Consider the following 27666-nt stretch of genomic DNA (forward strand, 5'->3'; position numbering starts at 1 on the left):
AAAATAATTCACATCTTTTTCCTGGAAACAGAAACCTGGGGTCATGGAGTCAGGGGAACCTAACTGCAGGTTCTTTGGCACAGAGTAGCCAGGGCTCAAAGACAATCCTTTTGGCAAAAGAGCCGTCACAGCGGGCCTGGCCTGGGCTGCGCATGAGACGTGACCATTCTCTCTGCTTTCTGGCTCATTTCCCCCAGGCTTTTGTCCATGTTCCCGTGCACTTCATTGGGTTTGCGTAACAGATGCTCACAGTCTGCAAACTTTAATGTCTTTATACACACCATGTATTTTGACTATTAAATAGTATAGCCCATTGCAATTGGATAGCATGTCACCCTTTTCAAAAGACAGTTTATCTAGTTACTATTGGTTTTCAAATGAAGTTTCCTAAAACTTACAAAGATTTCCATTTCTTTGGCCAGAATTAACTGTTATCTCTTGTCTTACTTGGGTGGCAGCATCCTGGTAGAATCAAGGAATCCTGTTTCCTTTCCCTATCTCCGTAGTTGCCCCCACATGTTGTTTGTTAGGCCACACTTTCTTTGAGGCTCTTATACTGCCATTGAGTGTAAATCAGACAAGGAAACGGGACATAACCTATAGGAAAAATACAAGATACTGTGAATAGCAACACATAGCCCTAAAATACACAGATTTATGAATAAACTGTGTTGGTGGCGTATTTGGAAGTTACCGGAAACCTACAGGGAAATGCAACGTGTTCCTGAAAGAAGAAAAATGATCCCACTTCTTTTTCCCTCCTTATTATTGGCCTGGCTTCTATTTTTGAACCCTTCTATTTCTATTGTTTTCACAGTAGGGATTCTTGTCACTAAGCTGCGGTAGACATGCATACAAGAGCCCACCACCCCTCCCTTCTCCCCAGCCCCTGTCTGGGGGCTCTCTCCAAGTCCACCGCCACGCTCAGGCCACAGAAGCTAAGAGCTGTGTTTTGTAAGAACATTAGAACTCTTTGGTCTTAAATCTGCAATTTCAAAACCTCCAAATAATGATTTTGCAGATGATCACAAAAGAAATTTTCTCAGGATCAACAAAATTCTCATTATTTTCAGAAGCATATAGGATTTTTGTTTTTCGGGTTTTTTTTTTTAACCTATAATTCATCAATGAGAAATACTGTGTTTTAGAGCTAAAAAGCCCTCTCTTTCACCCACTAATGCCCCAGGTGAATGAATATACAGTTTGCATAGAAAGCCGCATTGGTGTGCCTCTTCCCATGTGCTGGCAGGGCTGTACCCTCTATCGTGTCTGCGGAGGGAGCGACAGCTGCAGTGCTCTATTCTTTCTACTTTCTCAGAAGCTGGTTTGAGGGATTCTGCATCTTCTTACCCTTTTAAGAATCCTAAAGGCAGGGCATCTGGGTGGTTCAGTTGTTAAGCTTCTGCCTTCAGGGCTCAGGTCATTATCCCAGGATGCTGGGATCAAGCCCCTCATTGCATCGCATAGGGCTCCCTGCTTATCGGGAAGACTGCTTCTCCCTCTCCCACTCCCCCTGCTTGTGTTCTCTCTCTCTCTCTCTTGCTGTGTCTCTGTCAAGTAAATAAATACAATCTTAAAAAAGAAGGAATCGTAAAGGCTTCACTTCAGCTAAAAGCTAGCTGTGAGGGCTGCCTCTAAACACTGCGCCTATGTAAATGAACAGTCCCCTCCCAGATCGCAGGGGCTTTCACTCTAAAATACAGGTAATATACCAGGCAGATAAAAGAAACGCTGCTAACTGGTAAACGAGGAACATGCAGATATATCTGGTATTTAGTCTGTGTAACTGCATGTCAGTTTGGTTAATAGTGTAGTTAGTAGGAAGGCAGGATGTAGGGCTGAGCTATGTAGGCTAACACAAGAATAGCTGGCAGAAGAGGCCAGGTCCCCTTTCTAAACAAAGTCATCCTGAGGCCCAGCCTGCCTGCAGCGGGTACAGTTGAGCTGGGGGGTGGGGGTGGGCTGGCATGCCCTGCCTCCCTGGCTCCGCCCGCCCCCTACCTGCCTGCTGGGGAGAGAGTTAAGCAGAGAGCCTCTCCTGAATCAGCATCCAGGGTTCTTACCAGTTCATTTAGAACATTAAGGTAGCAGGGATCAAGAGCAGGAAATGAGCAAGGGCTCCCTGTCCACCTTACTATGTAGCTTTCCAATGGAATTGCTTACAGTTGTACAGTAAGCTTCAAGGGTGATCAGCGCTACCTAGGACATGTTTATTATCTGCTCCTTTTCTATTCAGGCACCTAAGTGAAAAACACTAAGTGGACTTACTCAGGTTTTCAGAAATTTAAATTTGTCTGATTTTTTATTTTTCAATTACTTTGTAAGATTAAACAATCCAGTCTTAAATGATCAGTTGGTTGTAATTTATTCAGTAGAATTTGACATTTTAATACATAGACTGTAGACGCATCCTAAATCTCCCATGCATGGTGTCTGTTTCCTAGTACAAAAGTCCTGCTTTGATAGTTTTCCTACAGAGTTTATTTTGGCCTCAATTTAAAAAGCAGCTGTTGTTGTGTATTCTCACATTATCATTTTAATGCTGTTGCCCTATTTGCTATCCTGATGCCTCTAAACTCAGCCATTGTGTTCCAGAACAAATCTATAAATATTTCTTGATGAAAGAGTTGCCAGTAAGTTGATAATGTGAGCACTAGTTCCCTTACCTCAGATTGTTCCCCATACTTCTCGAAATCTCGTTTTTTGCAGAATGATTAGTAACAGGTCTAAGCACTGGGTTTTAGTAGAGCTCAACCCTGCATATAGTCAAATGATCTACACATGGTGTGTGATCAATAAATGTTATTGCCTATCTCCATCCCACTCAAACTCTAATTGAAGAAAAAGCATTTTAAAACAAAAACAACTTGGCTTCCTTGTGGGGGTTGGGGCAGGGGTGAGAGAGGTGCTAACTTAGTCTCAAAAGTTTTGCTTATTAGATTTTCACCAGTTGCTTTAAATCTCACTCTGCTCTTTAGATAGAATGGTATAACTTACGGACGGAGAAGAGGTATATATATAAGTGGTATCTTAATAAGTTAAACACTTTCTCATTGGCTCATGTTTCTTTGCTGAAAATAATGTGGAAAATAGGGAGAAAGTTACTTAACAGCTAAACTAGACAAGTTCTTTATACTCAATGTTGATATAAAGAACCAAAGAGACCTCCTGTGACATGTTAGAGTAGATTTCCTGATAATTTAATATCGAGGGACTAATACAATTTGCATCTAATATAATTAGATTTCCTTGTTATGTATGGGCTGACCCAGTTCGAACGCATAATCTCATTTGCTGTCCCTCTGTAATCCCTTAGAACTGGGTCAGCGCCTGTGCGTTCGCCCTTGCAGTGCTCTACCTCACGGCATACTTATTGGATACGCATAACCATAGCATGAGCTCACAGTAAGGGTAAGGACTCTAAGGACTCTTGATTAGAAATAAGGCATGGTAGGGGCTCCTGGGTGGCTCAGTCATTAAGCTTCTGCCTTCCACTCAGGTCATGATCCCAGGGTCCTGGGATTGAGCCCCACATCTGGCTCCCTGCTCAGCGGGGAGCCTGTTTCTCCCTCCCCCACTTCCCCTGCTTCTGTTCCCTCTCTCACTGTGTTTCTCTCCATAAAATAAATAAGTAAAATCTTTAAAAAAAAAAAAAAAAGGAACACATGGTATTTGGAAAAAACATGGGACATTGGGCTCAAACAAACCAGTATTCAAATCCTTCTTCCCCATTTCCTTGGGAAAGTACTGTAGCCTCTCTCCAAGTTTCCTGTATAATACATGTAAAGCACCTGGCCAGTTGCCTTTTACTTCCCTCAGTTGTGTGCCCTTAGTCCTTGCCCTGGGCTTTTGCATATCACAGGGGAGCAAGTGAAAGGTACAGTCATGTTCTATGGGCCAACGTCAGAATCCTTTGATTTCCTTAAAATCAACATATGCTTTGAATCAGTAGATTAGCAGGTGTTTGCAAATATACATCTATAAGTTATTAATATAAAAAATTTCTTAAAGAAACCATTGTGTTATGCAGCAAGCTGAATAATGAATTATATAACAGTAGGACTGATCATCTTGATTGTTTTTTTGAAGTTTTGGGTTATATATATATATATATATGCATATATATATGCATATATATTTTTTGGTCAGGTTTTATATTTTTAACATAATTTTTCCAGTTTTCTCACCTTTTTTGCATGCATTTTTTAAAAAGATTTTATTTAGTTATTTGACAGACAGAGATGACAACTAGGCAGAGAAGCAGGCAGAGAGAGAAGGAAGCAGGCTCCCTGCTGAGCAGAGAGCCTGATGCGGGGCTTGATCCCAGGACTCTGGGATCATGACCTGAGTCTAAGGCAGATGCTTTAACCCACTGAGCCACCCAGACGCCCCCTTTGCATGCATTTTTTTTTTTTAAGATTTTATTTATTTGTTTGAGAGAGGGAGAGAGAGCGCGCACAGGCAGACAGAGCAGCAAGCAGAGGCAGAGGGAGAAGCAGGCTCTCTGCTGAGCAAGGAGCCTGGTGTGGGACTCGATCCCAGGATACTGGGATCATGACCTGAGCCAAAGGCAGCTGCTTAACCAACTGAGCCACCCAGGCGTCCCTTTGCATGCATTTTTTAAAAGAATTTCATTACTAATACATTTAGTACTTCTGTATGTACTTTTATTGGACTACTGATATTTCAAGAGGGGAGAGAAGAGGGAGTCATGTCGTCTCACTTTTCAGTAAACATATAAAATATGAGATTTTTAGACACAGCCACGTAATCAGCTACCCTTATTTCTTTACACGTTTCCCTGTTTCTTCCTTATCGATATCATTTTTTTTTTCATCATTTTAACTGTGTTTTTTCTTCCTTGAGTCCTCAGTCCTTCTCAGGGCAGCCCATCCTTTTACTGCCTTTGGCCCTGGGTTCTTCTTTCCTGCAGAAAGCTGCTAAAAATTGAGCGTAGATGTTTGTCTAAGCTCAGCACTCCCTCAGAGACCACACAGTTGTTTACCTTCTTGTTTATGGAGAGCTTCTACCCCAGCAGTTCTCCGGTGTCTCTTCTCTCTCCTGAGTTCCAGCGACGAGTTCCATCCGCCATCCTCAGTGATGCTTGTAAGCCTGCATCGCCTCCTGACAAACAGAACAGAAACCCTGAGTGTTCATGGCCCTTCCTGAAATCCGGACCTTGCCTTAGACCAGTTAAATCTTAACAGAAGAGCCAGCACATCAAGGTCTCACCACTCAGTCTTCACCGGGCCATGTTCTCAGAAGTGGGTCTGAGTCATCACAGCGCTCTCCAGGAATCTCCCAGATGTGGCCAGGGGGAAGATGTGTGCACGTACTTGCATGCCTGCAATTTAAGTCTCTCGCAAAAAAAACCCTGTAGATTGCTTCCTACTCATAGTTAGTTAGTTTGTTTGTGTGTGTGTGTGTGTGTGTGTGTGTGTGTGTGTGCGCGCGCGCAGTATGCTAAGCCAAGAAGAACTAGATAGAGGGTATACAGCCCACTGTCTGCGCCGGGTCACCAGCATTGTGGGGGAGGGGTTTAGTTGATCAAGTTGGGAATGTTCTCAGGTACCATCACTGGCAAAAGAGAAGTTGGAGAAAAAGGGAGTGGTTAGTGTGGAAGTTTCCTAAACAGTGCAATGAATTTTACTGTTCATTCTGAAACCAGTTATGTTGTTAAGCCTTTAGCAAGACAGGAATTGGAACCATCGTTCCCATTCAGTGAGGGGAAAAAAAAGAAGAAAAAAGATGAAATTGGCAGCTTTTACTGTATTTATCATATGTGTCAGCTTTAGCTTACTGTTGAAAGACACTGAGAAATGAGTTGCTGTCAATCACAGTATAAAGAGTTGCTCTGAAATGGTGCTGCATAGAAAGGGAGTTAGAAATTGGAATGCCCAACTGAGCAGTAAGCTTGCACAGAGGAACACAGGAAATGTCTTACAAAGATTATGACTGCTCCACATTATTTGTAACAGCAAATGCTCTTGAAACAACCCAGTGTCCATCAGGAGGGGACTGGTTAAATACATCCTGGTTCATCCACTCAAGGAGTCCATGAGCTGTTAAAAAAAAAGTGAGGGTGGCGCCTGGGTGGCTCAGTGGGTTAAGCCTCTGCCTTCGGCTCAGGTCATGATCTCAGGGTCCTGGGATCAAGCCCCGCATCGGGCTCTCTGCTCAGCGGGGAGCTTGCTTCCCCCTCTCTCTCTGCCTGCTGCTCTGCCTACTTGTGATCTCTCTCTCTCTGTCAAATAAATAAATAAAATCTTTAAAGAAAAAAAAAAGTGAGGATTAGCTTTCTAGGCTGACATGGAGTGATCTCCATCCACTATGTACCTACCAAGGTACAGAACAGTGTATTTCTGAACAGTGTACAGAAAACAAAAACCCAAGTACAGAAATTTCTTGTGCGAGAAAGGGAAGTTCATGGATATACATACACAGTTGTTTTTATATTTTTTTTTAAAAATTATTTATAGGGGCGCCTGGGTGGCTCAGTGGGTTAAAGCCTCTGCCTTCGGCTCAGGTCATGATCCCAGAGTCCTCGGATCGAGCCCAGCATCGGGCACTCTGCTCAGCGGGGAGCCTGCTTCTCTCTCTCTCTCTCTCTCTCTCTCTGACTGCCTCTCTGCCTACTTGTGATCTCTCTCTCTGTCAAATAAATAAAATCTTTTTAAAAATTATTTATATATATTTTTAATTAATTAATTAATTAATTAAATTTATTTGTCAGAGAGAGCACAAGCAGGGGCAGCAGCAGGCAGAGGGAGAAGCAGGCTCCCTGCTGAGCAAGGAGCCCCATGTGGGGCTGGATCCCAGCCCCCCGGGATCATGACCTGAGGTGAAAGCAGACGCTTAATTGATTGAGCCAGTCATTCCCCACAGCTGCTTATATTTTCAAGGAGAAACAATACAGGAGAAAGTAAATTAAAAACTACCAAAAATGTGTAGGGGAAGGGAGGGATCTGGATGCAAGACACCAGGAGGAAGCAAGACTTACCTGAGCACACTCTGATAGGAGGTTTGGCTTTGGAATCATGTATAAAGCTTTGACGTAATCACACAGTCGTAAAACAGATTACATCCAAAAAAGCACTACCCTACCACACACACACAGAATGAAAAAGAAGAACAAAATAAAGGTAAATGAACCTAATTGGACTTTGTTAGTGACATAACGATGTGGAGAAAAAAATTATTCTGACTTACCTTAGAAGACAATATTCTCACTATACATTCTTAACAAGGTGCTCTCTGAGGACCCTCCCCCTCCCCCCAAATGCGGATTTTAAGTCATATTCAGCAGTCTCACTACAAATAGGTTGGGAATTAAGATTTTCCACCCAAGAGATATAAAATAAGCATAACATTTTTAAAAAAATATGTAAAAACCTCATACCCTTAAATTTGAATTAGAAAACTTAGCAGGGCCCCTGGGTGGTGCTGTGGGTTGAGCAGCAAACTCTTGACTTTAGCTCAGGTCATGATCTCAGGGTCCTGGGATCCAGCCCTGCATTAGGTTCCACGCTCAGCAGGGAGTCCACTTAAAAGATTCTCTTTCCCTTCTTCTGTCCCTCCCCCCTGCCCTTGTGCTCATGCACACGTGCTCTCCCCATCTCTCAAATAAATAAATCTTAAAAAAAAAAAGCATTAGCAAGATGTTATTCTTCCCTTTAAAAAAAAAAAAAAAGAAAAAAAAGAAATGTGTCTGAGATCTGTCCAATGAAAACGCCTAAAAAATAATGAAAACTCAGTAAAGATAGGCACTCCTGACACCCAGATTGTGGTCTTTAAATATCACTCCCCAGTAAAAGAACCCTGAGGTCCTTGAAGAAATGCCTGGCTCCAGGGCCATGGTGGAAAATATACTCAGTAAGTCTAGAGCATCTTGTGCCTAAGGCTGATGAGTCATTTCAAAAGGACATAGGAAACAGTCAAGGGTTCCCATTGGCCAGAGTGGGATCATTGACTGCAGTTTAATATATAAAATTCCATAGGTCGTCATGGTATTAAAGCAGCAAATGAACCATCATAGCACTCCTGCGTTATTGCATTGTTGTTGCATAGGGCTCTTCTTTGAGACTATTTTGAATGGCAATAGGGAACGTTCATTTGATTATGTAAATTATGTTAAAGAGTCATAATGGGAATGCAGAGTTCGAGTTCAGGACCTTTGTCCCAGTCCACTCCCCTTCACGCAGGCTTGGTGTCTGACCTCAGACTGACACTCTCTGTGACAGGAAGGGCATTACTTTGCATTCATTTCATCACCATGGCGTCCGCAGAGCTGAAATCTGCCTCCTGAGGTTCCAAAGACCTGGGTTCTAGTCCCAGCTCTTCCTCTTGCTTCTGCCACAGCTGTCCATCTCTCACCCTTGCCGAGCCTCAGATTCCTCATCTCTAAAATAAGAATGAGAACTCTTTTATGTGCCCTGTTCTCCCTTCCAGACCATGAGGAGTGACTGCTGACCTCTAAGATGTTTCCGCCTTGCTGAGACCATGAATTGTCAGTGTTTCCCCTCAATTACTACACTCTTAAAGAGGCACATTTATGAAATTCCACTGGAGACTGGAATTCTTTGAGCTCTACCTAGAAAAATAAGCGTTGCCCATTCATCAGCACAGGTTGGATGTGGAAGTAAAATGCTTTGTTTCTTTCAGCCATGGAATTCCATGAACACTTACACAGCATCGGCACCAAGGAAGGTCTGAAGGAACGGAAACTACAAAAAGCAGTGGAGAGCTTTACCTGGAATATCACCATCTTAAAGGTATGTGGCCAAGCTGTTTCTGATGCCGGTGACGCTGCAGCCTTTCTCAGCACGTTTCCTCCTTTAAGTAGAACAGGTCTTGCCTTAGGAGTTATCAGCCACTGAGGCAATAGCGCGGTCACCGCCAGCCCTCAGGAGAGCCCACAGGCACAGCCCTTGGGCGGTGCGGTGCAGCTTGGAGAGAGCCCAGCGGACTCCAGTGGTTGGCACATTGTGGATTCTGACGGGAAGGGAGAGGACCTTGGCTTCTACTCTTAAAAAACTGTCAAGTTTATAAACGCCAGTTGCTATCTGTGAAATAGTGTGATTATAGAGGGATGATTGGGAATTTAGATTCTAATTACTCAGATGTCATTTAATACTTCCAAGTATAATCACAACCTTAATATTTATATGATCCCGGACAAAATGGGAAAGACTTATGTGGGGCATAATTAAAACAAATTTGTAAAGGAATTACCATTCGACAGAAAATTTGCTTTAGAAGCCATCTGTTTGTCTTCCTGCCTCCCTCCTTCCCTCCCTCTCCTTCACTTCCTTCCTTCCTCGGCATGACCATTTTTAAAATGTTTAGTATTTTTTATTATAAAAGTAATACATTATAGTTGGAACTGTCAAAATAGAAATGGGCAAAGATGGACATGAGCCCACCATTCAGAGGCGACTACCACATGCCTTGTGCCGTACACTCTCCCTGTCTTTTTTTCTGTGCTGTGTATCATGTGACATGGTTTATAAAAGGAGGCTATGTATGTACCTTGAAGCCTTTGTTAAGTTTTGTCCCAGTGGTCTTTACTTTTCTTCTTCTCCGTGTTTGGGAACTTGAATAATCATAACACAGAAATATTATTTCACTCTGGATCTTGGACAACTAAATCTAAAATTACTCTCTGGTAGTCACCCGCCAAACTTTCTGCTCCCTTGAAGCCAAAACTATAAGGACGTTCTCACTGCTGCCTCTTTTAATTTCCTTGTTCCACCTCAAGTTAAAAGATGCATCCCTGCAGCAGACAATGGTTTTCTGATTTAAGAGAAAGTCACCCTCCCAAAGCTAGCCAACTTGCATTTTCTCACGTTAAACTTCTATAAGTTTGTATAATTAAAATCATTTTCTTGACTTCTTAAAACAGTTCCCTTCCTTCACATGTGCTTTCTTTTGTAAGCTTTCAAAAGGTTAATCAAAGTTAACCTTAGAGGTTAACTTTGATAGTTTGCAATTTAGTAAACAGCAGATAGAAGAATTTACAAGGAAAAGGAATTTAGCTTTATAACTTGCTGACTCATTCCCACCCAGAGGTGAGGGTACACAACAATTTCCGACAAATCTCAGGGAACAAAGTAGCACAGTAGTTTAAGCCCTGTGATAGAACAAATGCTCGTGTTGCTTTTATTATAGCAAAACCAGACTTACAGACCAGACCCTTCACCTGTCAACTGTCCTCGCTACTTGTTTGAGGTCTGGGAACCAGAAGCCTGGGTATTACTTGGGAGCTTGTTCAAAAATACAGATTCCCAAGCCCCACCCTGGGCCTACTGAATCAGAATATGCATTTTTACAAGATCCGGGGGTTTCTCGTGCACATTAAAGTCTGAGACACACTTGGCTAAGAGCCACCGAAAATGGGAGCCTGGCACACACATTAATGAGAAACAGCTGACATAAAGTAATATACCAGATTTTAGAAATAAGTAATTGAACCAAATAACTACGCCGAGAAAACCCATTTTCTTTTGACTTATGTCCAGGACAGAGAATTAATACCTCAGACTTGCATTCATATGGAAACTAACGTATAGGACAGGGTAAAGGATCTTTTTAGAATTTCCAGCATATTTGTTCTAGATGGTGTTTGAGTGTGGTAGAAGCTGAGTGAGGAGTGGGAAAGAACTGGAGAGATCTATGTGTCATTTCCATATAATGGAAGGGCTTTTTCCACCCCTGGGTGATTCACAAGTTTTAACTTTGTTTAGGAGAATCAGTGACGCCTTGGATGTGAATTTGGGTCTGAGTTGAGATACTAACCTTTTCCTGGCAGGAGGGAATCAGATCCTTTGTATTCCTCTGACCACTTGTTCTTTGTGGTAAGCTAGGAGAGGTGGCGGCCCTCTGAGGCTATGCATGGTGGGCAGTAGGTAGCCGTGGCCTCATGGTGGACCCAGAGGCTAGGGGAAGGTTTCAGATGACACTGGGTATGGAGAGGAAAGGAGAAGGAGGGCAGGGAGACATGTCCAGGGAGCCCTGGAAATGTGAGGCCAAACAGGAACTTCCTGTAGTGCTTAAAAGTGCAGCCTCCTGAGCCCCACCTCAGAAGCTGGGCCAGAATCTCTAGGGACAGAACTTGGGAATCTGCTTGTTTAACAAGTTCCTTGGGGGATTCTGAGGCATCCTAAAAAAATGGAGTACCTCTGCTCTAGAACGAAATCGAAAGTATCTTCCTCCACTCATTTGAACAATGAAGAAGGCAGGTGACCGATCATCCTGGGACATAGGACTTCCCGTGTGGAAATCAGGACAGACCTGGGCAAACCAGAAGATGATGGTCACCCAGCGTGGGAGCCTCCTGCCATAAACTCCTTTCATCTAGGGACGTGCCTCCCAGTTTTTATGAATTTTTGCTCGCTTTGTTTAGTTCTGCAATTTTAAGAATTGCTTTTAAAATACAAAAATGAATAAAGAAGAAATGTCAGCTCTGATCATCACACCCAGAGTTATCTACTATAGACACGTTAACATATTTACTTCCAGACACTTTTTATTTTGAATAAAAATCATTCATTTGTTTTTGTAAATGCATCTTCATTTATATGAAGCCTTTTTTAATGTAGAAAAGATAGAAGTTTTAAAATGACCTCAAGCCCTCTGAGAAATAACTATTATTAAATGTAGGTGACCTTGGAGCACCTGGGTGTCTCAGTCAGTTAAGTGTCTGCTTTCTGCTCGGGTCATGATCCCAGGGTCCAGGGATTGAGCCCCACATTGGGCTCCCTGCTCATCAGGGAGCCTGCTTCTCCCTTTTCCTCTGCCTGCTGCTCTGCCTACTTGTGCTCTCTCTCTCTGTCAAATAAATAAATTAAAAAAAAAATTTAAATATAGGTGACCTTATTTTAGGAACCATTTTAGATGCATATGGATGGATGGATGGATGGAGATACATATTATTGATTCTGAATCATACTTCTTTTTTCTATTTCTGATATCTTCTAAATTGGCATGTATCTTATAGTCCATGGTATCTGTACACTACACCCTAGTTCGTTGGCAGTGATTTTCTTTCTCAATAGAAACTCTGACAAGAACTGATGTCTCAGATATTATGAAATAAGGTACGCCAATAGACAAAATCCTACTAGGATCACTTTTTAATTTTTAAAAAAATACTAAATTTTACTTAAGAGAAGAAAAGTAAACCATAAAGAACTTAAATGAATTTCTATTTATAGGAAATAATTATCTCTCACAGTAAAGCTTGTTCAGGGATTCATTTAGCTTCTTTCATTTACCATAATGCTTTGCATATTCATCCAAGTTAAGGTGTGTTTCAGCAATCCATTTCTTTTCATTGATGAACAGTATTCTGTTTGCTGGCCATGGGACCCTTTGTTCATACACTTACTAGCTCATGGGCGTTTGGGTTATTTCCAGTTTCTAGCTCTTGTGACTAAAGCCACAGTAAGCATTCCCAAGCAGGTCTTTGTGTGAACATGTGCTCATTTTCTCAGATAAATATGAGTGCAGTTGCCAGATCATATGGTTAAGTGTATGTCAGACTTTATAGGAAATTGCCAAACCACTTTCCAAACTGGCCCATGTAGTATTCCCCCAACAGTGTTGTGAGAGTTCTAATTTCCCACATCCATGTCAACATTTGCTATTGTCAGTTTAGCCAGTATACGGCATGTGTAGAGGTAGAGCATCTTTTTGTTTGGGTTTTTTTTGTTGTTTTTTTCTTTTAGCCTTTTTAAAGAATTATGATGGGCCTTAGTCTGACTTTCATCATGTTTCTTCTCCTTTGGGTTTCTTGAGATTCTTCCACTTGTGGATTTATAGTGTCCATCAAATTTGGAAAATTTTTAGCCGTTTTTTTCTTTAAATCTTTTTTTCTGTCTTACCCTTTCTTCTGTAGCTCCATATATATATATATTTTTTTTTAATTTATTTATTGCTTGATACCTTCCCAGAAGTGATAGATCCACTATTCACTTCTTTTTAGGCCTTTTTTCTTTCCTTCTTTTTTGATAGTTTCTGTTAGTTCTGCATCTTCAAGCAATATTATTGTGTCTTCCACAGCGTCTACGCTGCCATTAGTCCTTCCCAGCTCCCCACTTCTCTTGTCTCTGTGCTCACCATATCCTCCATCTTCTTGAACGTAGATATTTACGGTGATTGTTTAAGAGGCCCCCAATCTGCCACACACATCCTGGCCACCTTACCTCCCCAAACTCCAGAGTCCATCTCCTGGGCTCACTGGGGCCTCTGGCCTCTGCTTGGGCTCGGGCTTCCCACAGCACAGCCTGGAAGCCCTCCAAATAGGCAGCTGGACCCCCGTTTGCATCTTTTCCCTCAGGGTTCTCTGTGTTGCACTGTCAGAACATCATTGTTGAATATATCGTGTCCAGTTTTCTCCACTTGTGTGTCAGCCCTGTTCTTCACTTGTCTTGTGTCATCTCTTTCATCCTACCTCTGTCTCATCATCTGTTCTGCTCTATCAAACAGACGTAAAAGAGAAGGACACTCTGTGTCTTTCCAATTTGAGTGGCTCTTAGAATTCTTGGGATTTTTATGAATTGCCACTGTGTATTCTGTGAGGTTTAGAAGTTTCTTAAATTGTGTCACACCCTTCTGTTTGTTTGCTGCTTGTGTTATGTGTGTGTGTATCTGTGTGTGCGAGTATGTATGTGTTTGCCAATTTTACTTTTTGCTCGTCTCATCAGGAATGTGGGAAGGAAATTCTGTTAATATGTCTTCCACCCACGAGCTTAATCAAGATGTTCCTCTCCCTTTATTTTCCATTTGCTAAAATATTCACTGAACTGGTGATCATTTTCATTGTTTCTATTTCTTATTGTTCCCAAAATGGTAGAATCTCATGGTAGAAGAGCCCTGTTTTAATTGGTCCCTTTTGGTGATAAGAAGCCAGATTCCTGCAGGCTGGCTCACAGAGGAGAAATGAGCAATCCTGGCTCATGGAAGGGATCATGAGAGGACAGGGAGGCCCGAGACCAGAAGCTGTGGTCTGGCCGCACGAGAGTGAAGAGCAGTCAGGAAGCCCAGCAGCGCCTGGAACAGCTCTTCTCTGGGGGACTGTGGTCATCCACTCTGTCCTTCTCCATCTGCCAGTGGCTCCCCCTGCTCACTTGTGGTTTCTGCTGCTCTATGACTTGGTCTTGTGTTGCTTTGGCCCTGACTATACCTTAGAAGTTTTTATTCCAAGTCCTCAATCTACTTGTATTTCCTAATTTAAATTCCAAAGAGAGGAAATCTGATCGGCTCAGCCTGTCCTTTCATTTCACATCCAGACCAGGAATCCTAAAGTTATAAGCCTCTTCTTGTATCACCTTCTCCTTGGATCAGGTTCTCTACCTGCTTCAATCCACTGTGCCCAGAAAGGCACTGTCACAGCACACAAAATACGGCCATCTGACCGACTCTTTCAGTTCTCTGTTGCTGTGTAACAAACCATGCCAAAACTCGTGATTCTGTGGGTTAGCTGAGCTCAGCTGGGTGGCTTTTCTACTCCCTCTGGTGTTGACCAGGATCACCTGTGAGGCATGGTCCAGCTGGGAGGTCAGCTGGGCCTGGAATACCCAAGAAGCCTCCACTCACATGACTGGCATCTCACCAGGGATGGCTGGAATGGCTAGTTCTCTCTGTCCTCTCTCTCTCTCTCCCCTTCTCTCCCCACGGTCCATCATCATTCAGTAGTCCAGCCCCAGCTTCCCTAGATGGCTGTGAGATTCCAAGAAGACAAAAAGGGAAGCTGCCAGGCTTCATCAGACAACTTCCTCCATGTTTAATTGACCAAAGCAAGTCAAGGCCAGCCCAGATTCAAGGGAGGGGGAAGTGGACTGCACCTCTTAGTGGATGGAGCGGCAGGATGCCTGGACAGGGATGGACGCAATTATGAGTAGCTGCCGTTGCAGAGAGCATCCTACCGTGGTAGAACCTGCGAATGAAGCATTTTCCCTTTGACGAGTGGAGACTTGGCCCCACAACAACATAGGGTCATCAAATCCATCTTCGTGCCGCTTCCTCCTTCCTACTTGCCAGCCTCCTCTACCATCGTGGAGTTTTAGCTGTGTTCTGCCGTACAGTAGGTAGAATTTGATCTCTCTGTAACTTCACTTCTTCCTACTGGTTCCAGTATTACCCTCAGAATAGCCCAGAATTATTCTATTCCTTCTTCCTCAACATCCCTTTATACCTTTGGGAACTCTCATTATCTTCTCTTAGACCTCCCCGATTCAGGTCAGACATGCTCAGCTTGTGCAGATTCCAGGATGAGATGGCATCTGGCCCCCTCCTCACTGGGTTCCTTGGCTTTCTGAAGGCTCTAGTTTGTCAGTGTCCTGTGGAAGATGGGGTGGCCAGAATTGTCCTCGTACTTTGGGTGCACAGGGCACTAACCACCCCAGGGTAGGACTTGTCGGTATGATTTTGTTCACAGTCTGAAAATTATCTTACTGTTAATACAGGCCAAAATTATGCTGGACTTTTCTAGCACCTGTGTCATATCCTAAACTCAAATGGAGCTTATTACAGCAAGATGTTTTCCAGATGAATTGCTGTCAAGCTAGCTCTCCCTGCTCTGTGCCGCTCCGCCCTCAGAAGTAAAACTAAAAACTAGACCCTGGAAGCAATTAGAGATTTGTTCTCTTTAGGAACATAAGACTTCTGCCAAAAATAAATAATTAAACCAGACGGTCTTTGCACCTGGTAAGATATTAATCTTTATTTCGTTTTTACCTGAGGTGCAGTACTTACCTTGAAGACCTGAAGACTAACATTTGTTTCTTTTCCGAAAATTTCTGCGATGGTCTTTGTGCAACTCCTTTTCTTTATTGATGGTGATATCCTTTAGTTATGTTATGTATTATAGGAAATGTATTATATTGCCTGTTTTCCTGAAAATCTGTGATCGGCTGAAAGCCATTCCTCTGGTTGGCATGTGCAGACTCTTCAGCACGGCTCAGGAAACCAAACTGCAGTAGTGTTTGTCATTAGGCAGGCTGTTCTTTCTGGTACACTTAAAACAGTAAAACAGACACTGGATCCTACTAATGTGGAATTTGTGATCTCTCAGCTAATGTTTAATTATGCAGAAGTTGTGCTTAAAAGACTAATGGCGCGAGGAAGTGCTTCTGCATGCTGTTTTAACTAGTGTTTTCAGGAGCTTCCACGCTCATGATTCTGGCCCTGCTCCTCCCTCTACAACCCCTCGCTCTCTCCAGAACTGCCACCCTCCTGTCTGGTCCTGGTGCCGCTCCCCAGAGCCCTCTCTCGACCTCCCATCTCTGCCCTTCAGTCCTGGCTCCCTTCCACTGTCTGGAGCTTCCAGGGGCAGCTCCTGAAACCCTCACCCCACCCCCACCCCCAGAGCCACCAGTTCTGTGTCAGGCAAGGTCTTCTCCCAGGGCAGGGGCCGGCACTCACCACTAGTGGGAAATTTAGCCCTTCCCACAGCCATTCCCGTTATAGGGAGACGGCAACACAGTTGGAGCTCAGAAAGCTTTGTAGTATAGAAATCATGCTCCTGAGCCATGGTTAGGCCCCAAAGGCATCATGTGTTGGAGTCATAGGTCACGTGTGGAAGGCGGGCTCCTCCACAGCCCGTTGGCCTGCTGAAAGCCTTTCCTGCCCGTCTGTCGGGGCCCGACTCAGACACCACACCTCCTCCACGGTGCTGCCTAGGAGCTCCTGGGAGCCCCCCGCCCCCCCCATCTTTGCTGAGTGAGACATAAACTTGTTTCTGAGGTGGGAGACGTCCATTCTGAATTTAAATGACATCTTATATTGAAAAATTTAAATTAAACTTTGTATAAATCTTTGAGCACCACCACTGCGAAATTGAGGAACAGCTGTCAGTGTGATGAAATAGCCAAACTCTCGGCAAGGGTGAGAGGATCGAGGTGCCGGGGGCGTCTCGGGATCCACCCAGCAGGCCTATGTGATCCAGACACCGCGTCATATGCCTGGAGCGGCTCTTGATTAAGGGAAGAACCAGGGTTAGGAGCCATGTTTCCAGAACTATTCTCACACTCTCCCAGGTCCTCATCCACCTGGCCAGCACCCAGGAGCCCTCTGGGGACTCTGCAGCAGAGTCTTCCTGCTGCGGGGAGATGAGGCGATATACAGTTCCCATTCCACTCCCTCCCAACACGTGAATGAACGTAGTAGAAGCTAAAAGGACAGAAAAAATCATGAAACAGTTAAAACGAATTTAATGTTCTATAGAGAAGCACGTGCTGCTAGGCTTTGTTGCTCTCACTTTAGACTGACGATCAGGGGGCCTTTTTTCAAGTGTAAAAGCCAAGTGTCAGGCTTACTGGGACGTCAGTGGGAAGAAGGCCTTCTGTACGTCGGATGAACATGCTACAGCCTTTGCCGGCCACACAGGCCTCTCAGAGGGAGCTGTCAGAGTGTAACAAGGCAGCTTATATCCCAGAACCAAGACACCCACAGCCCCACCACTGCAGTGTCCACTCTATCCTCATTCAATACATACAGAAGGAACGCTCGATTTTTGTGCTTCTGTTTAAGCCCAGGAAGAGTGAACTGTCTGCACTGAAGACATTAGAGGTGGTGGTGGACGTTCCAGTCGGCTTGCTTGAAAGTGTCGCGTGTCACACATGGGGCTCAGCTCTATGGTTGGGCCCGGTGGTTTAGTTAATCCAAAGTTGTGTGTTTAAGTGTAATATGCTCTGTAGACTCTGCCTTGTGCCAAGCCCTTAATCTCTCCAAACTCTGTTTCGTCATCTATAAAAGGGATAGGAAGAGCGCCTCTAGCAGAACTGAGAGACTCTCATGACATAATCTTTGTGAAGGGCTTAATACGGTGCCTGGTGCGCTGTAGTTACTGTGTTCCCAGTGCTGTGTCCTGGTCATGAGACTATGTTAGGGTTTTGCAATTTTGATTGTGTGGTCTGGGTGGCAGAAGATGCTCTGGTGAGAAGTAGCAGAAGAATCCTAGACCCCCATGCCATCTTCTCAGAGTGATGCTGAGGGAGGAGATGGGTGGCCTCTTGAAGACTTCCAGGGTGACAGGAAAAATAAGGACACGTGCATAGCAACTTGCTGAGTAAGGGCCCAGCTTGTGGGTTGGTGCTAGGCTTACGCGGGGTGGCAGTCCGTCTTCCTGCTGGGCCTTCATGCTAAGTGTCTGCCCCCATCTCTTTTTGCCAGAGTTAGCTTCATCTCTTGGGGGAGCAGAAAGTGTCAGTGAGGGTGCCTAGAAGCTTCTGTCTTCCTCACTGTGTTCCTGAGTGGATAAGGAAGTAGGAAGGAGGCAGCATAGTCCATTACCAACCAAGGGAACCTTCTGGGGTTGGAGATTTTAGCCCCAGAACAACACAAATGTCAGGGTGGATCCTGGACATGCTGAGGTCAAGCCAGACACTGATAACTTGGGTTCTCACTTGCATTAAATTTAAAAGTATCCGACTACCTTTATGCCTCCTTCAGACTCCCAAAATGGTGTGAGTGTCCTCTTTTTTCTCTTCCCTCCCACTGCTTGTAATTTGGAAGAAATAGGTCTGCTAACTCCAGGGAACAGCAGGTGGCCATCTTTGCCCACTCCAGCTCTCAGCCATGTGGCCATTGTGTGGTTTCGTGGCAGAGGTTGGGGGAGTCTTTGTGGCCATTCTGGTTCACTCACCTCAGTAGGAAGGCAACTCTGGTCTTCTCTAATAGATAGTTGGATAGAAACAGCTTTGAAAAAAAATAATAACCGAAGTATAGAATCCCTATTGTTTCAGCTCTAGGTCTAAATAAAGGCAGTGAATTGTGATTGTTAATTTTAGATTCAAAAACTATGTAGCACTAACAGATGTGCCTGGAAGTATTTTTAACATATTTTCAAAGCTGAGACACGTTTTATGGTCAGAGAGAAAATTTGGTGATTGGCCGATCATTGAGTATGGCTGGGAATCTGGCTACAGTGTCTGGTATCAGCCACCATCATTCCTTTCTGGCGGATCCAGCCTCCGACCCCATCTCAGGCATCCACTGGCAGGGCCAGAAGGAACATGGTGAAGGCAGACTCTCAGCAGGAGCCGCTGGGATCTGGCCCTGCCCTTAGGTCCGTCTTTTAAAGATTATGTTCTGAGTTTAAGTAGGAACCTTAAATATTTTGACCTAAGGTTGTTAGAAGTCTTTCATGATGAAAACCAAATAGAATAAGTTATGAAATTCAAAACAGAATGTGTGAAACCAAATAGGGTTTGAGTTTTTCAGCTGGAAACATTGTGAAGCCAGTTTCGTAGGAGTCTTCAAACCCAGATACCCTGTGGCGGTGGGCGGCAGTGTTTTAAATAGCCTTTGCTCTTTTGAAGTCTTTGAAGCAAAGAGATGTGAACGCTGCTGCAGCAAACACCATCATCGCCCCTTTCAGATTGTTCTTTATTTCTGCTGGATGGTGCAGTCCTGAGACATGTCGGACACATAGTTTTAGATGCACAGGACAAAACAGAAGTAATGTGGATAAAGCCCAGCGGTTCCCCAGCCCAGGCTGACAGCCTGTAGGGGTTCTTTGTGTCTCCCAGGCTAGCGGCCCATCGCCTTGTCTGTCCAAGATACAGTTAATGACCTGTCTGAACTTGGGAAGCAGAAGATCCAACCAGATAAAGAGTTGTATTATTACCACAGTGATTATCTTCTACCATCTGGGGATTTCTGTATTTAAATGCCCCATCGTCCTGTGGCCAATCTGTATAGGCTGACATGGAAAGATTGCCAAGGCATGATTTTTGGTGAACAAAAAGAAAACCGAAGACTTTAATAGTTTGCTTGATTCCATTTCTGTAAAAGTAAAATAAAATACCTGTTCATAATACATATAAATGCAGAAGAAAATGCTTCCATCTTTGGGAGGCTTCTGTGAGAGAAAAGAGGTACTTTCACATTTTACTCTCATTATATTCACTCAGTCTGTTTCTTGAGCCCATGTGGTATGGCCGCTGCTGTTCTAGGCCTGAAGGGGGAGGGTTCAGCAGTGGTCTGAAGAGTCTCGTGGAGCTCACATTTAATGGGAGAGACAGACAGTAAATAGCAACAAAGAACGTTACATGGTGGTACATATTATGGAGAAAGCAAGGCCAGGAAGGGACAAGGAGAGCTATGGGCAGGATAGGCAGTTTTCATTTTGGAATGGTGGTTGGGTAGTCAAGGCCTGAAGGAGGTGAGAGAGGAAACTATGTTCCTTTCTGGGTAAAGGCCTGCCCTGCACAGGAAATGCCGAGTGAGCCCCCTTGAAGCTGGGCTGGAGAGGATCTGCTGTGTGTAAGGAGCACTGTGGGGCCCAGCAACACAGTGGCTGAACAAACAAGGTGGAACCATCAAGGGGGTGAGAACAGCTCAAGGGCAGGACATATAGGGCTGTGGGAAAGGACTCTGACTCTTACTGAGTTATATGAGGAGTCACAGAAGGTGAGGGGAGGAGATGTTCTGACTGCGTGTAATTGTGTCTCTCTGGTTGTCATGTTGAGAAAAGAGAAGCAGGATGGCCAGTTGGAAGGGCATCATCATAAACTCAAAGGTGACGGTGGCTCAGGCTACTATTGTGGCAATGAGGGTGGAAAGAAGTGCCGAGAACCTGTATATGTGTATATATATGGATTGATGATAGAGATAATGGGGGCTGCTCACAAGTGGGGTGAGGGATGCAGGAGAAGGAGAGGACTCAAAGATGGTAGTGGGGCCTTTGGTCCAAGTCACTGCGGGAACTGAGTTGTCTCAGCCTAGGAAGAGTTGGTTAGAGAAACTGGTAGGATATCAGGAACTCAGTTTTGGACATGTGAAGTCTAAGAGGACATGACAAGTGAGCATTTTGAACATAGACCCACTAATTTTTTATTAGTAAAAATACAAGAACAGAAATCAATGAAATTGAACTCAGGAAATTGATAGAAAAAATCAGCAGGACTAAAATCTGGCTCTTTGAAAAGATCATTAAAATCAGTGTGTCATTAGCCAAGCTAACTAGGAAGAAAAAAACAAAAGGAGGATGCAAATTACAAGTATCAGAAATGAAAGGAGGGACGTCAGTACAGATCCCATGGATATTAAAAGGACAACAAAGTAATATGATGAACAACTCTTGTCCCACAAATTTGAAAACTTAGATGAAATAGACCAATTTCTTGAAAGGCACAATCTACCAAAACTCACACAAGAAAAAATAGACAATTTGAATAGACCTATCTTCATTGAAGAAGTTGAATGAACAATTATCACCTTTTTAAAAAGATTTTATTTATTTTTTTGACAGAGAGTGGGAGAGCACAAGCAGGGAGAGCATTAGGCAGAGGGAAAGGGAGAAGCAGGCTCCCCACTGAGCAAGGAGCCCAACGGAGGACTCGATCCCAGGACCCTGGAATCATGACCCAACCCAAAGGCAGATGCCCAACCGACTGAGCCACCCAGGTGCCCCTAAGTGTACAACCTTTTAAAACAGAAAGCACCAGCTCACATGGGTTGACTGGTGAATTCTATCAAACCTTTAAAGATGAAATTATACCAGTTTTTTTTTTTACATTCTCTTCCAGAAAATAAAGGCAGAGGGAATACTTTCTGATACCTTCTATGTGGCAAGCATTATTATAAAACCAAAACCAGACAAAGACATTATAAGAAAAGAAAACTACAGATCAGTATCTCTTATGAATATAGATGTAGAAATTCTCAAGAAAATATTAAAAAGTTGAAGCCAGCAATGTATAAAAAGAATTGAACACTATGTCCAAATGAGATTTATACCAGATATGAAGGGTTGGTATAACAATTGAGAATCAATTAATATAATCCATCATATCATAAAGAAGAAAAATCACATGATCATCTCAGTAGATTGAAAAAAGGCATTTGACAAAATCCAATACACATTCATGATTTTAAAAAAACAAAACAAAAAAACTTCTCAGGAAAGTAGAAATAGAGAACTTTCTCAACTTGATAAAGAATGTCTAAAAAACACTTATAACTAGCATCATACTTGTGAGACCTCAAACCTTTCCCTCTAAGATCTGGAACAAGGCAAGAATATCCCCTGACTCCACTGTTTTTCCACAGTGTCCTAGAAGTCCTAGCGGATGCAATGAGACAAGAAAGAGAACTAAAAGTTGTGCATTGGGAAGGAAGACATAAAACTGTCTTTGTTCACAGATGACATGATTGTCTATATAGAAATTCAAAAAGAATTGACAAAAAACTCCTGGACCTAATAAGCAATTATAGTAAGGTTGCAAGAAACAAGGTTAGTGTGTAGAAGTCCATTACTTTCCTAGATAATAACAAGGAATGAGGGTAATTTGACATTAAAAACATAATGCCAGTTATATTAGCACCTCCGAAAATGAAATACTTGGGTATAAATCTAACAAAATATGTGCAAGGTCTATATGAGGAAGACTATAAAACTCTGAGGAAATATGTCAAAGATAAAATGAGTAAGTGGAGAGACATCTATTCATGGTTAAAAAGACTCAGTATTTTCAAGATGTTGTTTCTTTCCAACTTGAGCTATAAATTCAACACAATCTCAAGTCAAAATTCTGTCAGGTTATTTTGTGGATATTGACAGATTGATTCTCCAGTTTACATGGAGAAGCAAAAGACCCAGAATAACAACACAGTATAAAAGGAGAAAAACAAAGTCAGGGAACTGACACTACTTTGAGATTTATTATAAGGCTCCAGAAATCAAGACAGTGTGATATTGGTGAAAGAATAGACAATTAGATCAGTGGAACAGAAAAGAGATCTCAGAAATAGACCCATATAAATACAGTCAACTGATTTTTGACTGAGGGGCAAAGGCAATACAATGGAGCAAAGATACTCTTTTGATACTCTTTTCAACAACCATCCTGAAACCACTGGACATCCACATGCAAAACAAACAAACAAAAAAACCCAAACCCCACAAATATATATAGAGTAGAGATAGTTGGATAAATAGACAGACAGACGGACACAGACTTACACCCTGCATAAAAATTAACTTAAAACAGGTTATAAACTTAAATGTAAAATGGAAACTATAAGGCTCCTGGAAGATAATAAAGGAGAAAACTTAAATGACCTTGAGTACAGTGATGACTTTTTAGATGTGTAACACCAACAACATAATCCACGAAAGAAAGAATTCATAAGACCAGACTTTAATAAAATTAAAAACCTCTGCTCTGCAAAAGATAAGAGAATAAGAAGAGGAGCTGCAGACTGGGAGAAAATACTCGTAAAAGACACATCTGATGAATAGCTGTTGCCCAGAATATACAAAGAACTCTTAAAATTCAACAATAAGAAAATGAAGAGTCTGATTTACAAATGGGCAAAAGACCTGAGCAGACACTACCAATGCAGATACACAGATGGCAAGTAGATATGTGAAAAGTTATTCAACATTAAATATGAGAGCATTGTGAATTAAAAAACAAAAATGAGACATCAGTGTTTACCCATCAGAATGACCAAAATCTAAAACACTAACAGTACCAAATGCTGGTGAGGGTGTGGAGCAGCAGGAACCCTCATTCGTTGCTGGTGGGATGCAAAATGGCCCAGCCCTTGTGGAAGACAGTATGGCAGTTTGTTACAAAACCAAACATATTATATGATGCATCAGTCACGCTCCATTCGGTATCTACCAAAATGAATTGAAAAGTTATACCACACAAAACTCTGCACATGGATGCCTACAGCAACTGTATCCATAATTGCCAAACCTTGGTCGTAACTGAGATGTCCTTCAGTAGGGGAATGGATAAATAACCTGTGATACATCCAGCATTAAAAACAAATGAGCTATCAAGCCATAAAAAGCATGGAGGAAAGTTAAATGCATCATACAGAGGGAAGGAAGCCCATCTGAAAAGGCTACATACATATGATATTCTGGAAAAGGCAAAACTATTGAGTTAGTACAAAGATCGGTGATTGCTCAGGTTTAGGGGGAAGGGAGAGATGAGTGGATGGAGCACAGAAGATATTTAGAGCAGTGAAACTTACTCTGTGTGATCCTGTAGTGGTGGATACAGGTCATTACATATTTATCCAAACCCGCAGAATGTACACCACCAAGAGTGAGCCCTGATGTAAACTGTGGACTTAGTGACAGTGATGTGCAGGGTAGGCTCATCGGTTATAACAAATGGATGCGCCATGGTGGGGCAGGCTGTTGGTAGTAGAGGGGGTGGTGCCTGATGTCGGGATGGGGGCATATGGGAAATCTCGGTACTTACTGCTCAGTTCTGCTGTGAACCTGAGACTGCTTTAAAAAAAAAAGTTATTAATTTTTAAAAATAATGTTTGTGATTTTAAAGCACAAATGGAATATCTAGTTATAGTCTATTAACCATAAATGTATGTAGCAATCTCACATGGGAGGGCAAATAAACTCTGACAAGAAATTACATTTTGGGCACAATATTCCATATGTATATACAAAGACTTTACTGCTTGTAAAATTTCAGTATGTGAATCCAGTGATTAGTAAGAATGAATAAAAAATGAAGCTCTTCCAGTTAAACCAAGCAGTGGAGCATCTATTTATAGTTACTAATTAAAGGTCTTTGTAGAGTAGGAAAATCATGAACAGTAAGTGGTAAACAGCAAACCATTCTGCGGATTCTGGCCTCCTAGTAGCTTAAAATTACATTGCAATTTGGTCTCCCCAGAGACTGAGATTTGATTATAGTCCAGTTGCCTGCCAAGCCAAGTCCTATACCTATTACCCTGGGCAGCTGGACCCCAGCTTTTTTTGTACAGGAGTACTTTAATGGAGATGCACATTGGAGGCCATTAAAAAAAGCAAAAACAGAAAGGGAGGAAGAAAGAATCGTACCAAGCATGTGAATATGACTGAAGAAAAAGCCAAACTATAGAGGGATAGTAAAGAGAATAATAGAATAAACTTAGAGCCTGAGGAGAGGAAAAAAATAGCAAACAAGAAAAATAAGAAGGGAAGGTAATAGAATAAATAGAAAGACTATTCATGGAAGGCAGTTAAAGATAGGAAGGAAAAATAGAAACAAAGTTCTACCAAAGTGGGAACATTGGAATTTCCAGTGGAGCACCACATCATCACTCCTAACCAGTAATCTTAATGATTGGCTGATACGTGGGCAGTTTCAACCCCCAGGGATATTTGACAACATCTGCAGACATTTTGGTTGTCACAGCTGAAGGTATGCTACTGATCTCTAGTGGATAAAGGCCAGGGATGCTGCTACCCAGCCTGAGATGCACAACAGAGCTGCCCACCACCTACCCGCCGCAAACCACCCAGCAAAAGAACGCTCTGGTCAAAATGTCAAGAGTGATAAGGCTGACGGACTCCCAGTGAAGACTCCCAGTCTTTCCCACTGTGTTTTGACCTGTATGTGGCTAGATGGCGTATATGTCAAATTGGCCACACACCATAAAAGAAATTACAACTTGGCTAAGAAAGTTTATCCAAAGTAAAGAATCCTTTCCTTCCTTCCCTCTTTAGCAAGTAGCCAGTGAAAACTTGTTGTGTGCCTATCTGCCAAAGCTTGCTTCCAAAGCACATCTTTATAAATGGAGACCAGACTCAGGGTGCTCAAGGGGCTAGGGATGGTGGGGGATGGTGTTGGGTACCATGATAGAGTCATGGTACCGGAGAGATCTTTGTGGCAGCAGAGTAGCGACGTGTGTTGGTTGCAGGAGTGGTTACATGAATCCCCCTTAGGATGAAGTGACACAGAGCTATACACATGCCTGGCATCTGGGCCAGCTGCCTGGTTTGGATACTGGACAATAGTTATGTAAGATGGAACCACTGGGAGAAATTTAGGAAAAAGTACAGAGGACCTCTTTGTACTATATTTGCATCCTTCTGTGAATTTATACTAATTTTAGAATGAAAAGCCAAAAATAAAGCAAATCTTAAAAGAGAAAAACCAAGATGGGCCAAACAAGTTAGCTAAAGATATACTTCCAACCAGGGTAGGCAGCTGTGGTCCACACACACCGAATTTGGTTCAGACTGATAAATAGAAAGGACTGAAGACACAGCACACTCATGGAGTTTGGTGTGGAAAACTGGGAAAACAAACTTGTTTTTTTTATTAAAATTGACCTATTCGGATGCAGAGCCAGTATCAAATAACATGCCCTTGTGCAGCATCAAAATGTTTCTATTTCAGTGGAAGACCTATATTGTCAGACTGCGGCAAGAAGTCATTTCACACCTAACATTTAATTGCGTATCTTGTTACAGGGACAAGCGGACCTTCTGAAATACGCTAAGAACGAGACTTTGGAGAACCTGAAACAAATCCATTATGCTGCTCTTTCATGTGGACTGAATAAACCAGGCACAGAAAATGCCGACGTTCAGAAGCCGCGCCGGAGCCTGGAAGTCATACCTGAAAAAGCAAATGATGAAACTGGAGATTGAAGGAATTTTCTAGAAACCATTATGGAGTTTATAACTCTAGGACCAATTGTAGTCAAATGGGACATTTGCTTTGCACTCACTAATGAAAATAATATTTGGGATTTTAAAGCACAACTGGAATAGCTAATTACAGTCTATTAAACTGTGAATGTATGTAGCAATTCTGCGTGTGAAGGCAAATAAACTCTTTAACAAGAAACTATATTCCTGGCCAAAATATGCTATATTTGTATACAAAGACACCATAACAGTTCCGGTGTGAACAACAGGACTATTCGCTCTAGTTCCTTTGAGAAAAAAAATGTTTTCTCTGGCTGAAAACAATTTCTTGAGACGGAAATGGATTGTTTTATCAAAGTAGTATTTATTGGAGAGAAATCTAATCTACGCATTTTGTTTATAGATGATTGCCAGAGTCTCTGGGTTATAGATGATTTTGGTGGCATGCCTGCTGAGCCATAATTATTAGGGAGAATGTAAGTGGACAGATGCCCCAAGTCCCCAGGGGCCCTGGAGAGCCGTCGAGCACAAGGAGAACATGCAGGATGGAAGCCTCTGGCTGAAGACGCCCGCTGGGTAGCCACGCGATGTTAATGGCGACCGGTCTGGAAGCAACACATTGTAAATAGTTTTTCATTGTATGAAGTAGTGTTCACATTAAAAAGATGTTTTATGATATTTCTCCAATAGCAGTTCCTGCCTTTCATGAAGGTTTAACTTTCAAAGTTTCTAGCTAAAACTATTCTACTCTCCAGAGTAGCTAGTTGTGGAACAGCTTTGTCAAAAGTGAGTTGCTTGTCTGGCGTTAACAGTTTTGCCTCGAGGAAGGTGTTCAGGACTCTGCCCCATGGCAGCTAACTGCGGGTGCCCGGGGAACGGGACGCCTCTTTTTGCCTCCTGCCTTTCTCACGGTCCTGCAAACAGTGCGGCGAGGACGGCAGAAGCTGGAGCGCTCCAGCTGTCCTCAGCCAGCGGGGATCTTAAGCCAAGCCTTTATTTTCTAAATCAGTGACACTTTGTGCTATTTTTGAAAAGATACCAGACACTGCAGCCTAATTACCGCTTCCCCCAAACCCAACTTTCAGATTTTGGAAGAGTAAAAGCTATCTAAATCTTCAGCAACTCTTCTTGCTTTGTCCATTTTCTTTTCGGTGGCTCAGGTCTGGGTGGCAGATTAAGTACGAGGAACCTGCTATGTCCTCCCAGTTAGGAAGATGCTCAGGCCAATGTATTTGATTTATTTCTGCCCAGATTCCTAA

General features: G+C 42.8%; 1 protein-coding gene across 1 annotated transcript in view; it reads left to right on the forward strand.

The window, feature by feature from the left end:
* The window catches only part of PLCL2 (phospholipase C like 2), a 186359-nt gene extending 159265 nt beyond the window's left edge, over nucleotides 1-27094 (forward strand). Inside the window, exons 5-6 of the mRNA XM_032860915.1 lie at nucleotides 8662-8771; nucleotides 26228-27094. Coding sequence (XP_032716806.1) covers nucleotides 8662-8771; nucleotides 26228-26407 — 290 coding nt within the window. The 3' untranslated portion in view covers nucleotides 26408-27094. The remainder of the gene's footprint in view (nucleotides 1-8661; nucleotides 8772-26227) is intronic.
* Nucleotides 27095-27666: the final 572 nt, after the last annotated feature.

Source organism: Lontra canadensis, unplaced genomic scaffold (genome assembly GCF_010015895.1).
Source record: "Lontra canadensis isolate GAN:19392208 unplaced genomic scaffold, GSC_riverotter_1.0 scaffold20, whole genome shotgun sequence".
Taxonomy (NCBI): domain Eukaryota; kingdom Metazoa; phylum Chordata; class Mammalia; order Carnivora; family Mustelidae; genus Lontra; species Lontra canadensis.